At 43.6% G+C, this 16,578-nt stretch overlaps 2 protein-coding genes across 2 annotated transcripts; both read right to left on the bottom strand.

Moving 5' to 3' along the window:
• Window positions 1-10,566: 10,566 nt before the first annotated feature.
• On the bottom strand, window positions 10,567-12,582 carry LOC145950303 (uncharacterized). Its single transcript, XM_083061387.1, has one exon. It carries the CDS (start codon window positions 12,580-12,582, stop codon window positions 10,567-10,569), a length of 2,016 nt encoding a protein of 671 aa, XP_082917513.1.
• Window positions 12,583-12,797: 215 nt separating this feature from the next.
• Window positions 12,798-15,500, bottom strand: LOC145950865 (uncharacterized). The gene has a single exon (XM_083062700.1). The coding sequence runs from the start codon at window positions 14,927-14,929 to the stop codon at window positions 14,318-14,320; it is 612 nt and encodes a 203-aa protein (XP_082918826.1). The 5' UTR covers window positions 14,930-15,500; the 3' UTR covers window positions 12,798-14,317.
• Window positions 15,501-16,578: the final 1,078 nt, after the last annotated feature.

The raw sequence follows: 16,578 nt of genomic DNA on the forward strand, positions 1-16,578 counted from the left end.
CAGATTTATTCAAACTTGTTTGATCTTTCAAAAAATTTGGTTTTATCTTGATTTTAATCAAGGCATTCAGACGATATTAGAGCATTATGAAATGTCTTAGACTAAATACAATGCATAGGGGACTCCCCCTAAAAACGTGCATGATGAAAATGATAGAGCATTCACAAAACAAGTATCAGAGCATTCACAAAACAAGTATCAGAGCAAAAAAGTATTGGAGTTTGAAAGATTTTGTTATCAGGCATTCAACATATAATGCCAAATCTTAAAAAAAATGTTAGCCATAGAATTTTGAGATAAAGAAATTATTAAAATGTAAATTCAATAAATAAATGTAACTCCATAAAATAAATATTATCCTCAAAAGAAAAGTAATAATAAGAGAACTATAATTTTTCACTCCCCATTTTGGCACCAACAAAGGCTAGGCCAACAATAAATTTAGGCCAAATCCGGCTTCATCTTCATCAAAGATCAGATCAATATTGATGGAGGACCATCCTTGAGGCATCATATAGGGACTATAACAAGGTCCATGGCTAGGAGAGTAGAGGAAGATGAAGAACACACCACACCAAAAGCCATGCTTATCATGTGTCTGAATTTTGGGCCCTCTCCTTAGCTTGTTGCTTTCCTTTCCTATTTTTCCCTTGTATTTTGGGGTACATTAGATATTAGGATTTTAATTTGTATTTTTATTTAGCCTTTGTATTATGGGGAAAATTAGTATTAGGATCTATTCAGGGACTTAACCTTGACTTGTGAGGTCAAAAGTCCATTTCTTTCATTTTCTAGGACTAGGGGTACTTTAGACTTTTTGGAGAGATGAGAGCCATTTCATTTGAGCTGCATCTAGGGTTCATTTAGGGTGCATTTGGGCTTGAAATTTTTGTGTAGTCATAGATAGATAGGTACATATAAATAAGTACGAATGTGTGTTAAGATAATCGTGTGATTGTCCTACACATTAAGTACATATGGATGCATTTGAGTTTTTTTTGTGAACAAAATTACTTTTGGGTATGGTTGTGGGTCACATGGACTATAAAGCCTGTGTTTGTTTTGGGTTGGAAACATACAAGTTTTGTTTTATGTAAATTTATATTGAAAACAATGTGGACACATTTCTATTGCGTAAACTTCAAAATTAATTTTATGAAAATCAAGTCAACTTAACTTTTAAAACAAACGCATCTTAAGAATTAGAACCCCATTATGACGTTGGGACCATAACTCATAAGAGTTGAACAAACAAGCAAAACCCAATATTTTGATAAAAGGCTTGAAACCTGGACACTAAACGGCCCAGGCTTTCTGAGCCGTGGACAGTTTAGTTATGAATATCTTGCGTAATTTAGAACTTCAATAGCTCGACTTGTTGGAACCACATTTCTGATGCTTTTAAAATTGGATTTTTATTGAACAAAATAACTTACTAAAGGTTCAATCATAGTTAAATGGCGAACGATCCGACATCAAAATAATAATAATATTAAAAAATAATATCGTAATTCGTAACTTTATAATACTAAAAATCACAACTAAAATATAATTTTATAAGTTCTTAATATTTAAAGTGTATATAAAAGTTCAAATCAAATATATTATATCAGTAATTAAGTTTCTTAGTCTAGTGATTGTAAGACCTATCTGAGACACATGGGATCGATCAAATACTCTCAGATTCGATTTTTGTTAGTATTAAAATAATGTTTGATCATGTTTTGTGAGATAAATTAGTTTTTAGTTGTCAGGTTTGGAATAATGTGTGGACTATGTCCATGGACAAAATAAAATATTATAATGGTTAAGTCCAAGTTTTAATAGTACACATCAACATTTATCAACAATAACAAGTTTATATTTAAAATAATAAAGAAAATAACAAATATTTTAGGTTGATTTTATTTTTAAAGAAAACAATTAAAATAATATATTAAAAAGTCACATCTGATATATTATTGAATGAACTATCTACTATGAAGATATTACCATGTTATATAATTAAAAGCATGATAATTGATTTTTTTTATTCATCAAAAAGATTACAAAGATGATGATATAAATTGAACTTAGATCATCATGCACCTACCGCAATTCCTTTCTTCCAAGTACTCGCCTAATTATGGTAGTTACATGATAATTGAAATACCTTCATTTAAATAATCAAATACACACACACATAAAATAGATTGACCACTAGAACTCACTTCAATCTTTTCTTCCAGAGTTAAGTGAGACCAGGGTCTCGCTAAACTCGATAGCCATATATAACATTGGGTATTTTGATGCTAAGTATCTACATGCTCAGGCTAAGCATCAAAGTTACAAAGACTAATCTCTTCTTGGATGCTAACTGTGTCTAGTTGCAGTGGTGCCAATTGACACTAAACTTTTATGAACTTGGACATTAAGTGAGAGTGAGTCTTGCTAAGCGTCATGACCACATTATAAGTAATAGTGATTTTAACGTTAAGAGTCAATTGATGCACGCTATGTGTGAGAACCATAGAGAACAACTTCTATTCTTTGTGCATATGATGTTGAGTACGGTGTTCTCCATGCTAAGCACAAATAATGTGGATAGTCTGTTGTGAGAATTGAGGCTAATAATGAAAATTGAGTTTACTCTTATGAGAACATTGAACATGATAAAGTTGAGATATGACACCTGTTCCTGTGTTAGGACACACTCCAATTATACTTGTTGTAGCGGGTCTGATCCTGGGTCTCGGTCTTCTTGTCCTATCCGGGTAGTCCGAAGTGAGGGGGGTGTGCCTGCGAAGACACTCCAACGCTCAAGTAAGTGCTCGGCGTAATAAATGTGGTAGTTGAAAAGTTGTTACGTACCTTGTTGGAGACTTTATTTATAGGTGTTTATATTCGGCCGTGATTAAGGGTTGGGCCCCATAAAATTAGGGAACTAATCCGAAGCTTATGTTAGTTAGTTTTCCCGTAATTAAGCTGGTAATGATGTAGACCCTGACCGATCAGACCGACGCGTTTCGTACACTGGTGTGTAGTCGGAGGCGTCGGGTACTCGGCGGGTTCGGGTACTACAAAGGGTTCGGGTCACTCGGCCAAATCGGCTACCGTACGGTATACAACCCCCGCAGCGTCGAGGATAGAAGAGACGAAGACGGTAATAAATGTTGAACCCTACCGTGCTCGACGTTAGCCCCCAGCCTTCCTTCTTGTGGGACCGCAGGGAGACTTTTGACGAGGAAAAGCGAAACACAGGTCTCGACTCGAATGCCTACCGAGGTGTGAATTAGGTTAGGGGATCGACCTTCGGTGACAACGTTGTGCCGAGCTCTCGGCGTGTTTGAGCCGAAACCTTCATGGATGACATGCCATGAGATCGACCCGAGGACTCTAACGGATTTCTAAGACTAACAGAGCGGTTTGGAGATTATGCCGAGGCTCCTCTATTGTGCTCATGTGGAGGTTGTATGAGGGACTTCCGTAGAAAAGAATTCCTGCCGAGACCAACAATAGGAATGGCCCGTTGATGCCGAAACCCTAAAGGGCGTGCCGAGTTGTTTGAAGATGTTGGGGTCGCAATGGTGCGGCCTGCCACGTGGACCCTGGCGGTTATATGCTCAACGGTTATTAATCTGGACCGTTAGATGGTCCAGATCGAACGGTCACGGCCTTGCTACGCCTTTTCACATTCCCCGTTTACCCTGCCTATAAATAGGGGAGGGGTGTGCGAGAATTTACTCGCTGTAAATTCTCCGAGCTCTCTCCCAACCAACTTCAACCGAGCAAACCGAGTAAGGTAAATTTTGTATTTGTTATTTTTTTTCACAATAAATGGATAGGGGGTATTCCTCGGCAAGGAGTTGGACGTCCTCGGAGGCCTCGGACGCTAATTCCAGTAGAGAGGGGTCGGAATCAAGTGAGATATCCAAGCTGCCGCCTTTGCGGTGCGAAGTGGTATTTCCTTCCGACCACCCCGACCCAGAAGATAGTGGGGATGAGGTGGTTGAGGTCTCGCCGCCACCGAACCTGGGTGTGGCTCTGGCGCGAGCCATCGAAGTTGACGAAAGAGGGGTAAGTTTGGTCGGTCAGCCAAAACGACATGCTGAGCCAGCCGACATGAAAATTCATGAGGATGTGTTAGTAGTTGGCGATGGTCGAGGCAAACGTAAAGTCAATCCGAGACCTCAACCGAGAGCGAGGATTGATTACGGTTCATTGGAAATGCTGGGGTATGAATGGGTTGACGGCGAGGTCGGCATATACTTCTCTAAGTGGTCCGACCAAAGCATGTTAGACACTTTTATTTCATTGGAGAAGTGTTTTGGCAGCGGGGACGGCGAATTTCCTTTGCTCGCCGAGGCATGCGAAGATGATGGGCCGAACACCGACTTCGTTTTCCTAGAACCAAGAGACGACGAGGCCGACTACTTTTACGCCTACATGTGCTGGTTCGAAGATCTCGGCATTCAATTACCGTTTGATGATTTCCAGATGGGGGTGCTCCGAGCGCTAAATGTTGCACCGACCCAATTGCATCCGAATGCCTGGGCCGCGATGCAAGCATTCCGAAACCTCTGCCTATGCCTAGGACTCACGCCTCGACCATTAGCTTTTCTTTATTACTACATGTGTCGGCCGAGCAAACCAGTCAAGTGGGTGTCGCTGTCTCGGGTGCCGAAGCGTGGGTTCCTTCAAGCCTTTACCTCGTCCTACAAGGGGTTCAAGAGTGGGTTCTTTAAGGTTCGTTGGGGGTCGGATATGAGGAATTGCTTCTATGATCGTGAAAACTCTCCCCTATTCCCTTTTTACTGGACGAGGCATCCGACTCGCTACGAGGCGATGTCCAAATCCAAACTCCCTGCCGAGGACATAGAGATCGTAGATCTCCTCGATCAGCTGCCGAAGGGACTGCCTGTTCGAAACCTCTTGGACATTTTCGAGACGTCTCATTTCGAGATGGTCTTGCTAGGTATGCATCTTAGGCTTCGGTAATGTAGCACTGTTTTGAATTGATGTTAAAATTTGCTTTGTTGCAGGATTAATGGCCGGGGGCAAACTGGACGTGACCGCGATGCTCGCCAAGAGGGCGAAGGAAGCAAAGGAGAGCAGAAAAGTGCCACCGGCGAGGTCGGCCCTCAAGGTACAAAGGGACAAAGCCCCTCACGTGCTGATTCCAACGTCCGAACCCAAGAAGAAAGGGGGGACGTCTAGGGTTCGGTCTGCCGAGCAAAACATAGAGCCGGAACATCCGAGCTCTTCCTCTAAACGGCCGAAGCAACTATCACTGGATCAAGCGGGGTGCGGGGCCTTCGCCATTCCTGCTGTTGTCGCGGGGTCAAATTTCTTGGCGTCGGACGTGCAGGTCGAGAATTTGGTCAGTCTCGACCTTACAACCGGGGGAGGACTCCAATATCTGGAAGGGATGTCGACGGAGGCCGAGTATAAGCTCTTCTGCGAGCTTGATGCTCGGACCTCCCTGGTGGCCAAGCACGTCATGATGAGGTCGGCTGTTTCGGCCGAGAGACTTCAAACTCGTCTGAAAGACGCCGAGGCGACGGTGAAGGATGCCTTGAGTGCGAATGCCAAGGCTACTGAATCGGCTGAGGAATTGAAGAGGACTGCCGATGCGTATCGCAGAGAGGCCGATGACCTAAAATTAACCGTGCAGAAAATGAAGGCCGAAGCCACCGCTGCTGCGAATGAGATCACTCGGCTAAAGGAGTCGGCTGCGAAGTTCGAGGCCGAGGCCACCGAACAAATCCTTTCCCAGCACGATGCCGGCTTCAACCACGCTGTTCGACAAGCTTACCAGTTTTGCGATGTCCCGGCTGACTTCCATTTCGACGTTAGTCGGGACTTCTTAGGTGGTAAGTTTATTAGCTATGCCGAGTTCCCCCAAGGGGCTCAGCCAGATGCCGAAGCCCCGCGCCAAAGTTCATCCAGTCAGGCTCCGATGCAATCAACTGGGGAGGATGACCCTATAATTGATGTCGTCGGCGACGAGAATCCGGCGGAGTAGGCGGCTTAGTAGGGTCGGCTTGTATATTTTGGTAGGATTAATTATTTTTGTAATTTGGCTGGTAGTGCCTTTTGTTAGCTCGGCCTTAGGTATTTGACTATAGGCTGATTGATCTTTTTTTTTGGATAGTCGTTTTGATCGGCCTTTATTAAAGAATTTTCATGTGAATTCAAGTTACAATAGCCCGACCTCGTCTTAACCGAGGGTTTTCAATAAGTAGTCGGTTTAATCGGCTCTTAATAACGAAGCTTTCAATTAACTGATTACTAAGTTGAAATAAACCAACCTCGTCTAGACCGAAGGCTACGATAAGTAGTCAGTTTAATCGGCTCTTAATAACGAAGCTTTTAATTAACTGATTACTAGGTTAAAATAAACCAACCTCGTCTTGACCGAGGGCTACGATACATATTCGGTTTAATCGGCTCTTAATAATGAAGCTTTTAATTAACTTGATTGCTAAGTTAAAATAAACCAACCTCGTCGTGACCGAGGGCTACGATAAGTAGTCGGTTTAGTCGGCTCTTAATAATGACACGTGGATGCTCGGCGTACAAGTAGGCTGCATACTCAAGCCCGGCCAGAGTATGCTAGGCGCAAAACGTTAGGGGTCGGCTTCGAAATCGATTGCGATTTGTCGTTGGGTAAGCCACTCGGCTCAAGTGCGTCCCTAACCGAGTAGGGTACTCGGCAGGGAAACCTGTTAGCGTCGATAGCAGGGTTGAGTAGTCGGCCCAGGTACATCCTTAGCCGAGGAGGGTACTCGGGAGGGAAACCTGTCGGGCTCGAACCCGGGGCTCAATTTGACAATTGAGTGGTCGGCCTAGGTACATCCTTAACCGAGGAGAGTACTCGGGAGGGAAACCATTGGGCTCGATTGGACAGTTGAGTGGTCGGCCCAGGTATATCTTTAGCCGAGGAGGGTACTCGGGGACGTCGATTAGGGGTCGGCTGAGAGGCCTGTTGGGCTCGGTTGCGTAGTCGTGTGGTCGGCATAGCGTTGTTCAGCGTTGGTACGGGTTAACCGAGTCCGAGCCTGTACGATTGAGCCTATACGTGTGCATAATATTAAATAAGGAGAGAAATGATTTTCAAGTTTTTGCATTAATGGAGTGCCTCGTTAAAAACCTTGCCGACCCAAAACCCTCCTTAGGGAAAAAAGAGTCGGTCAAGGAAAAGAGTGCACAGATACATCAGCTGTAATACATCTTTAGGTGAGTGGAATTCCAAGTTCTAGGGATGGGTTCCCCAGATAGGTGCTCCAACTTGAATGCTCCGTTGTTTAGGTTGTGTCGGACTCGGAAGGGTCCGTCCCAGTTTGGGGCGAGCTTCCCTTGTCTCGGGTCTTTTCGTGCCTCACTTGTGGCTCTCCAAACGAGATCTCCTTCTCGGAATTGCCTAGGTTTCACCTTGCTGTCGAATCTTCTCTTGTATCATTGCTTGGTGGCTTCGGCTACTACCATCGCTCGGTCTCGAACTTCTTCTACGACATCCAGATTCGCTCGGAGCTCGGCTTCGTTGTTTGCTTCGTTGAACTGGATTCGACGGAATGACGGTTCCCCTATTTCCACTGGGATCATTGCATCAGATCCATAAGCCAGGCGGAAGGGGGTCTCTTTGGTGGTCGATTGAGGAGTACATCGGTATGCCCAGAGTACCTCGGGTAGTTGCTCGGCCCATGCTCCCTTCGCTTCCCCCAGTCGTTTCTTTAATTCTGCCAGGATGACCTTGTTGGCCGACTCGGCCTGTCCGTTTGTTTGTGGGTGTTCTACCGAGGTAAATTTGTGTTTTACTCCTAGGCTGGCTAAGAACTCGTTGAGTTTCCGATCGGTGAACTGAAGGCCGTTGTCGGTCACCAGTGTATGTGGGACGCCGAAGCGAGTGATGACGTTCTTCCATAAGAATTTTTGAACCTGGAGGGCCGAAATGCATGCTAAGGGTTCGGCTTCAATCCACTTGGTAAACAAATCCACGGCTACAATGAGGAATTTGCATTGCCCCTTGGCGATCGGGAACGGTCCTAGTATGTCGGCTCCCCAGGTAGCGAATGGCCATGCGGGGGGAATGCAATGTAATTGCTCGGCCGGCTGATGGATTAAGTTCCCATGTTTCTGACACGGTAGACACTTTTTCACGAATGTCGCACAATCGGTGTTCATGGTCGGCCAGTAGTATCCGGCCCGTAGTAATCTCGAGACAGTTGTCCTTGCTCCTGAGTGCATGCCGCATATTCCCTCGTGCACCTCTCTCGTCACGTAATCGGACTCATGGGGGTCGAGGCATTTTAGTAGAGGGGTAGAGAAACCACGTTTGTATAGTTGCCCTGCAATGACAGTATATCTACTAGCTTGAGTTCGCAAACGTTTGGCCTCGGCCGGGTCGTCCGGTGTGACCCCGTTGATGATGAACGCTTTGATTTCGGTTCGCCAGTCTGGGGGATCTTGTGGTGCAGTACGGTCGGCATCGACACTTGCCATGATTTCCGTCTCAACACTGGGGTGGTCGATCTCCTGTTGGATGATGGTTCTCAAGTGACCCGGCTTTTTGGTTGCGGCCAGCCTAGCCAATTGGTCGGCTCGGGTGTTGTTCTCGCGTGGGATGTGCTCGACCGACACCTCCTGGAAATCTGCCTTCAGCCCTTGGTAAGTGTGGTAGTATTTCATCATCATGTGGTCCTTGACCTGGAAATTACCACCTACTTGCTCGGCCACAACCTTGGAATCGGTTAAGCATTTGATCCTCGACGCGCCCATGTCTTCGGCTAATCTGAGCCCGGCTATCAGAGCTTCGTACTCAGCCTGGTTGTTGGAGGCTTTGAATCGAAAACGCAGGGATTGCTCCAATGTAATACCCTTCGGCCCTTCCAAGATTACACCTGCCCCGCTCCCCTGGTCGTTTGAAGAGCCGTCCACATGAAGAGTCCACCATTGTTCTTCGAAACGGCCATGGGGGTGTAATTCGTTCACGAAGTCGACCAGGCATTGCCCTTTAATCGGTCCTCTCGGCCTGTATGCAATGTCAAATTGCGAGAGTTCAACAGCCCATGCCATCATCCTTCCGGCGAGCTCGGGCTTGCGTAAGACCTTGGAGATCAGGCAGTCGGTATGCACGACCACTTGGTGGCTTTGAAAGTAGTGTCTTAAGCGTCGGGAGGTATGTACCAATCCGAGAGCGACCTTTTCAATCAGTTGATATCGGGTTTCGGCATCTTGAAGGAGTCGGCTGACAAAATAGACGGGGACCTGGGAGCCTCCCCTTTCTTGTACCAGAACCGAGCTGATTGCCTCGTCCGATACGGCCAAGTATATCAACAGCGGGTTCAAAGGGTCTGGTCTCGTCAGGGTCGGAGGAGTTGCTAAAGCTGTTTTCAACGTTGTGAAGGCCTCTTCGCATGACTCGTTCCAGGCGAAGGCCGACGCCTTTCTCAGAAGCTTCATCATCGGACTGATTTTGTCGCCTAGCCGAGGGAGGAATCGCGAGAGAGCAACCAGTCTTCCAGATAGGCGCTGCAATTCCTTCAGGTTGCTCGGGCTCCGCATGTCTATTACAACTTGGCATTTGTCTCGGTTAGCTTCTATGCCTCTAGATGACAGCATAAAGCCAAGGAATTTGCCTCCCTTGACTCCGAAAGTGCACTTCTCGGGGTTAAGTCGCATGTTGTGTTTACGCAATGCTCCAAATGCTTTGGCGAGGTCGGCTGCGTGATCCTCCATGGAGTTGGATTTTACCACCATATCGTCCACATAAATCTCAATGTTGCGGCCGATTTGATCTCGGAATACCTTGTCCATCAACCTCTGATAGGTTGCCCCTGCGTTCTTCAACCCGAACGGCATTACCTTGTAACAAAAGTTGGCGTTCTCGGTGATGAACGTCGTTTTTTCCTCGTCGGCTGGGTGCATTTTTATTTGGTTATAACCCGAATATGCGTCCAAGAAGCTGAAGATCGCGTGTCCTGACGCACCGTCTACAAGCCGGTCAATACAAGGGAGTGGGTATGCATCCTTCGGGCAGGCTTTATTGAGGTCGGTGTAGTCGGTGCACATTCTCCATTTGCCATTCGACTTCTTGACCAAAACTACATTTGCCAGCCATGTGGTGTAGGTGACTTCTCGGATGAACTTTGCGTGCAATAATTTTTGCACCTCAACGTTTGCAGCCTTTCTTTTCTCGTCTCCCATTTTCCTTTTCTTTTGGGCTATCGGTCGGGCGTCTCGGCACACGGCTAATCGGTGACACAAAAAACCGGGGTCTATCCCTGGCATGTCAGACGCCGTCCAAGCAAACAAGTCTTTGTTGTCTCGGACCGTTTTCTTTACTCGGTTTGCATCGGTTTCGCTCAACTGGGATCCTACTTGCATAACTTGTTCAGGTGATCGGTCGAGCTGAAAAGGAACGAGGTTTTCAGCGGCCTCGATTCGCTCCACCTCCCCTAAACGAGGATCAAGGTCGATGCTCTCGGCCGTCTCCTGTCTAACCACGTTTACACCTCTTGTTGTCGCGGGTGGCTCGGCAAGAGGCTGCACCTTCAAGCTGGAGAGATAACATTCCCTTGCGGTTTTCTAGTTGGCATGCACTGTGATCACCTCCTGCTTATCTCTTGATGGAAATTTCATGCACAGATGAGGGGTCGAAACAATGGCCCCTAATGCGTTGATCGAGGGTCGGCCCAAAAGAACGTTGTACGACGTGTTCGCATGTACCACGATGTATCGGATCCTAATTTCTCGGGAAACCTTTTGGTCGAACCCGAAGCGGGTATACAAGTCAATGCTCCCTCTTGTCATCACTCTTTCACCAGAAAAACTGACCAGGGGTTCGTGGTATGGCTCTAAGCTTTCCTCGGGAATCCCTAGCTGTACGAAAGTGTTCCAGTATAGGATATCGGCAGAGCTCCCTTGGTCGACTAGGGTTTTCTTCACTATGCAATTGTGCATCTCAACTGAAATTACCATAGGGTCGTCCTGGATGGGATCGACACCACGAAAATCTCGGTCCGAGAATGTGATCGCCGGCATCCTCGGTGGCTTCGGTTGGTTCACGCTGTTTACATCTCTGACGGCCCGGAGGTGTCGCTTCCTAGCCGAAGATGTGGATCCCCCTCCGGCGAAGCCTCCAGCGATAGTATTGATTATCTTTCTCGGCCGAGTATTATCTTCTCTTGAGTTTCGTGAGTGGTCTTTTCTTTCGGCCGATCGGGACCTGTGTCGTCGGTTTCTTGTTGGTGACACTCGCCGAGTGTATTCGTCTTTTTCTCTTGGTCGATGGTCCTGTGTTGAGACAAAGTTCTTCAGATGACCTTGCTTAATAAGGTCCTCAAGCTTGTCCTTTAGCGCCGAGCATTCTTCCGTCGAGTGCCCCCGGTTTCGGTGGAATCGGCATGCTTTCGCTTTGTCTGCTCTTGGGGGCGTGTTTGCCCTTTTCGGTATTACTAGAATTTCCGACGAGAGGGCTTGCTCCAATACCTTAGCCCTGCTAGCGTTGAGGGGAGTGTACGTCGCGTACCGTGGTCCTCTTGGGGGGCGGGCGTTTGAGGGGTCGGCATTGCTCTTTTTTGTTGGCTCTCGGCCAGTTTCCTTCCGGCTGTAACCCTCCTCGGCTCTAGCTTGATTTCTTGTCTCGGCCAATTCCTCCATTTGCATATATTTTTCGGCTCGGCGTCGGAGATCATTCATGTCCACAGGGGGCTTTTTGCATAAGCTGTTAACGAATGGTCCCGGTCTGAGGGCAGTGCTCAACCGGTCGAGCGCCATGGCAGGGTTGAGATCGCCAATCTCCATGGCAATCCTGTTGAACCGGTTCATGAAACATCTCAGACTTTCCTTCTTCTCCTGACGGACTCCCACTAAAGCCAACGAGGTCGTCCTGTACGGCTTGCTCGTCGCAAATTGCAAAGTAAACTGGGATGACAACTCGGCAAACGAGTCGATGGACGAATTTGGCAACCTGGTGAACCAGTTCAGGGCCCTTCCTTTCAGTGAGGTAGGAAATATTCGGCACAAAGCCGAGTCGTCTTGAGTGGAGAGAGTTGCTTGCGTCAGGAAAACATTCAGGTGTTCATCGGGGTCGGAGGTCCTGTCATATTTCTCAATTGGGAGGTTCTTCCAATGATCCATGAGTGTTGCTTCCATTATTCTCCGTGAGAAAGGGTGTCTTAAGGAATGGATGGTGGCTTCGGCCTTGTTGGCTATCAAGGAGGTGGCCGACGTTCGGGTTACCTGCTCAGTAGGGGCGTGATAGGCAGACTCTTCCACGGCTGTCGGGGTGGACGGCACACAAGTCTGGTTCAGGTTCCGAAGCTCGGCATTCTGCCGACGTAACTCGGCTAGCTCCCGGGCATCGGCTTCTCGTTGCCTTCGGATGGTGGCCATTTCCTCCCACAACGCGCGGAGGTCATCTTGTAAATTTGGTTGGGCTCGGTCGGTGTTCGGCTGGACCTGCTGTATCACGGGCTCTGGTTGAGTTTGGGGCATTCCGTACGGGTAACGCTCTAGGTTAGTCGTGACGGGATTATCTTCGGTATTAACGTTGTGAATCGGTTGGGTCGTTGCTGATTGTCCTTTGCGCGTAACTACCATGTCTCGGTCTCAATTGTAGAGTTAGAAGGGGCTGAAAACGTCTCTTCGGCCCCACGGTGGGCGCCAAATGTTCCTGTGTTAGGACACCCTCCAATTATACTTGTTGTAGCGGGTCTGATCCTGGGTCTCGGTCTTCTTGTCCTATCCGGGTAGTCCGAAGTGAGGGGGGTGTGCCTGCGAAGACACTCCAACGCTCAAGTAAGTGCTCGGCGTAATAAATGTGGTAGTTGAAAAGTTGTTACGTACCTTGTTGGAGACTTTATTTATAGGTGTTTATATTCGGCCGTGATTAAGGGTTGGGCCCCATAAAATTAGGGAACTAATCCGAAGCTTATGTTAGTTAGTTTTCCCGTAATTAAGCTGGTAATGATGTAGACCCTGGCCGATCAGACCAACGCGTTTCGTACACTGGTGTGTAGTCGGAGGCGTCGGGTACTCGGCGGGTTCGGGTACTACAAAGGGTTCGGGTCACTCGGCCAAATCGGCTACCGTACGGTATAACACCCAAATATCTTGGACATGAGTTATGAGTAATGAGATGACGAGTTATTGAGAATTAATATGAGAACATTTTGTATGAGACAAGTATCATATGCATAAAAGTTGAGTTTTTAAGATATCGAATAATAATCCTACACTAGAGAGGTCACATAAAGGATCTTCAAACCTTAGGGTCTACTTGGTTTTGGAACCTTGTCTAGCTCATGATAAGGGAGGAGTGAACCTAACATGACTTTATAACTCTAACGAATTACTAATAGATATCGCCTTAATTGAGAGTATTTCACATGTTGACATTACATGTGAAATTGAAAAGAATAATAACTATAAATAACCAATTTAAATACCTTGCTAGTTGCTAAATATGAATGAATTTGATAATTATATAGATTATTAAAAAAAAAGAATATATTGAGGCTAAACACTAAAAATCATTAGCTCAATTAACATACATAATCAAACTAATTCTAATATAATTTAGTTACATGAGAAAATTACATTAGTGACAAAGAGTTTGTTTAAATACAAACTAAAAATATTTTTGAAAATTTCTCTATTGAAAATAAAGAATATTCTTTTAATAATTTTTTTTAAAAGTGCTTCTAAGCTTATATTCAAATAAATTCTAAAAATATCACAATTATAAAAGTAACAAAATTATATTTATAAAAAGGAGTTACCGAGATCTAATACGTTATATGTATAAATCAGATTTATGAGTTCAAAAATCAAAACCGATTACCTATATATATAGATGGGTCTAAACGGATTAAATTGAGATTGACTTAAACACTTGAAAATCTAAATCAAAATAATTGTGATAGTTTAAATCAAGTTGGTTTTACGAATTATCGCTACGCATGCACAACAAGGCCATGGCGTAAAAAGAAAATAAACTTTACGAATATTTAAGTTATTTTATCGAATTTAGCATAGCCCAATTCACAATGCCTCTATAGGTATAAAGTTTTCCTACGTACTTAAGAGAAATAGAAATGTGTATGATTAATTAATTGCCATATGATTATTCCAAATCTCCTTAAAACCTTAATTGACAAAAGAAAATCAACACTCGTGAAATCAAACAGTTCTTAGCACGTACGTACGCATAATCAATTCATTAAAAAAACTGCCTAAAAAAAAAGTCATCGAAAACATGTCAAAAGATTAAAACTTAAAAAAGTGTTCCATAATTTTCCAACCATGGGTATCATTAATCCCATCGAAACCTTCTTCATTCCGCACGACGACACTGATCAAACACGTCCTTGCTCTTCTTCAAAAACGCAACCGCATCAACGTCCCTCATCTTGGGAGTGCGAATCAAGTTTTTGACCATGTTAACATGGCAAGCTAGACCCATGTCAAGAAGCTTGCGGCAACAACAATCGGTGATGCCATCACCCTTGCCATCATGCAAAAGTTTATCGAACACTTGAACTCCACAATCGGTGCCAATCTTCACCACACACTTGGCCAAATACTTGTCACTCTCCGGTTGCGTGGCCTCGTCGCACGTGTGAAAGATCCTGTCGTTTTTCTCCAGCACGTGGCTCACGTTCTGGTGTCTAAACTCGGGGTCGTTTTGGAGAGCGAACAGAGCGAGTCTAGTGTGGCACGAGTAACCGGTTTGGACAACCTTGTAACAGCAAGCTTCGGTGATCTTTACGTTTGCATGGCTCTCTAACGCGTCCAGCATTTGATTTCCACAGTAGTATCCCATGTGCCTCGCGCACTGGATCAGACTCTCTTCTTTCTCCGGTGCTGTGGTTGTTGCTCTTGTGGTGCTCGTCATGGCCATCGACAAAGCCACCAAAATGGTGTAAATGTTGCTAACCTTTGCCATGTTATGAGAAAATTAATAACCTTTGATGAAGATGTTCGACTTAGGGTTTGTGCTTAAGTAGTGTGGGATATGTTGGATCCGTTTGTAACTTAGATGGCATTAATTATGCTTCTCGTGTGAATTATAACAAAAACACTTGCATTAAAGAGTGCGTTGCAATTGCAAATTGTTGCGGTTTGTGAAAGTGATTAATTTGTTTTAACTTTTTAATAAACTGCTTAATTTTTAACGTGTGAGGAGTTGTGGGGCTTGCGCCGGTCGCATGTTTTTCAATTAATTATATGCTTAGAGAAGATCATTTATGGGAAAGTCAATGTTGGGAATTAATATGTTGCTGCATAACTCCGATATGATAATGATAATATGAATGTGGTTTTGGTTTTGAAGGAGAATTTGGCATCTCGGGGTAATTAAATTCGAGTGATCAGACTAATTAGTGATTGATAACTTGTTGTTCATATAAGCATAACTTGATGATTTTTATTATTCATAGAAGTGTAAAATTAGAGAAAGAGAAGAAGCGAGAGAAAGAGAGAACATATCAATGATAGTTAAAAATTATGCATAAAAAAAGTTAGGTAATTTTTTTAATAAAAATTTAAAACTATTTGATTTTATTAAACAAATGAATAATATATATATATATATATATATATATATTTAAATGTAAGTAATATTTGATATTATTTTTTTTCATGGATATATATAGTCGCACAATGTATCAAAATTGACAATCAAATTAAGATTAATTTATATTTGTGAAATGTGATTTCTGCTAACTAAATATTATTTTAATACTCTAATTTGATGTACATGATCATTTAGATAATATCAAAATATTCAAAAATTTAAACATTGAATTAACTTGATTCCTATTTATATATTTTTATGAAAAAGGAGGTTAAATTGCACTTTTGGTATCCTATATTTTTCAATCCACAATTTTGGTCATTTTTCTAATTATACAATTTTGTTTCCCTAATTTCAAAATTGCGCAATTTTAGCCCTTTGTATTGGTTGGAAGATTGATCATGAATGAGTGATGTGTTACTTTGACAGTGATGTGAGACTCATATTAATTGGTGGGATAACAGTATAATGATAACATAAACTAATGACACTAATATAAAAAGAAGATATAAAATTTATTTAAAAAAAGGGAAAAAAATGACCTTACTAAGAGAGAAACATATGACTTTCACCATAAAAATTAGTATTATGCTACTTAACTTTTTTAGTTATATATAACTTGAATACTATATTATATATTTAGATTGCTTTTCGAATTAACTTTTTTTTTTCTTCTCTTTTTCAAATTTCTTATTTAATGTTAACAGTGTTTTAAATTACTTTTGAGTTTATGTTATTTGTTTTCCTTAATATATCTTTGGCTAATTTAATAGTGTTGATCTAGTTATAAAGTTTATTAAGTGTCTATTAGATATGTTAAAAATTATGGCATTGGAAAGGATAAATATAATTGTTTCACATTTAATTTACAAAAGAATTATGAAACGATACAAATAAGATGAAGAAAGATAAAATAAAAAAAAATCTTATTTTTGTTACTAAATAAACCATAAGACAACTTTTGTGTCAAATACAAAACACTCATTATTATCATTGATATTTTATAGACACCTTGACCC

This window comes from Cajanus cajan, chromosome 8, assembly GCF_000230855.2.
Source record: "Cajanus cajan strain Asha chromosome 8, NIPB_CcT2T_4, whole genome shotgun sequence".
In the NCBI taxonomy this organism is placed as follows: Eukaryota; Viridiplantae; Streptophyta; class Magnoliopsida; order Fabales; family Fabaceae; genus Cajanus; species Cajanus cajan.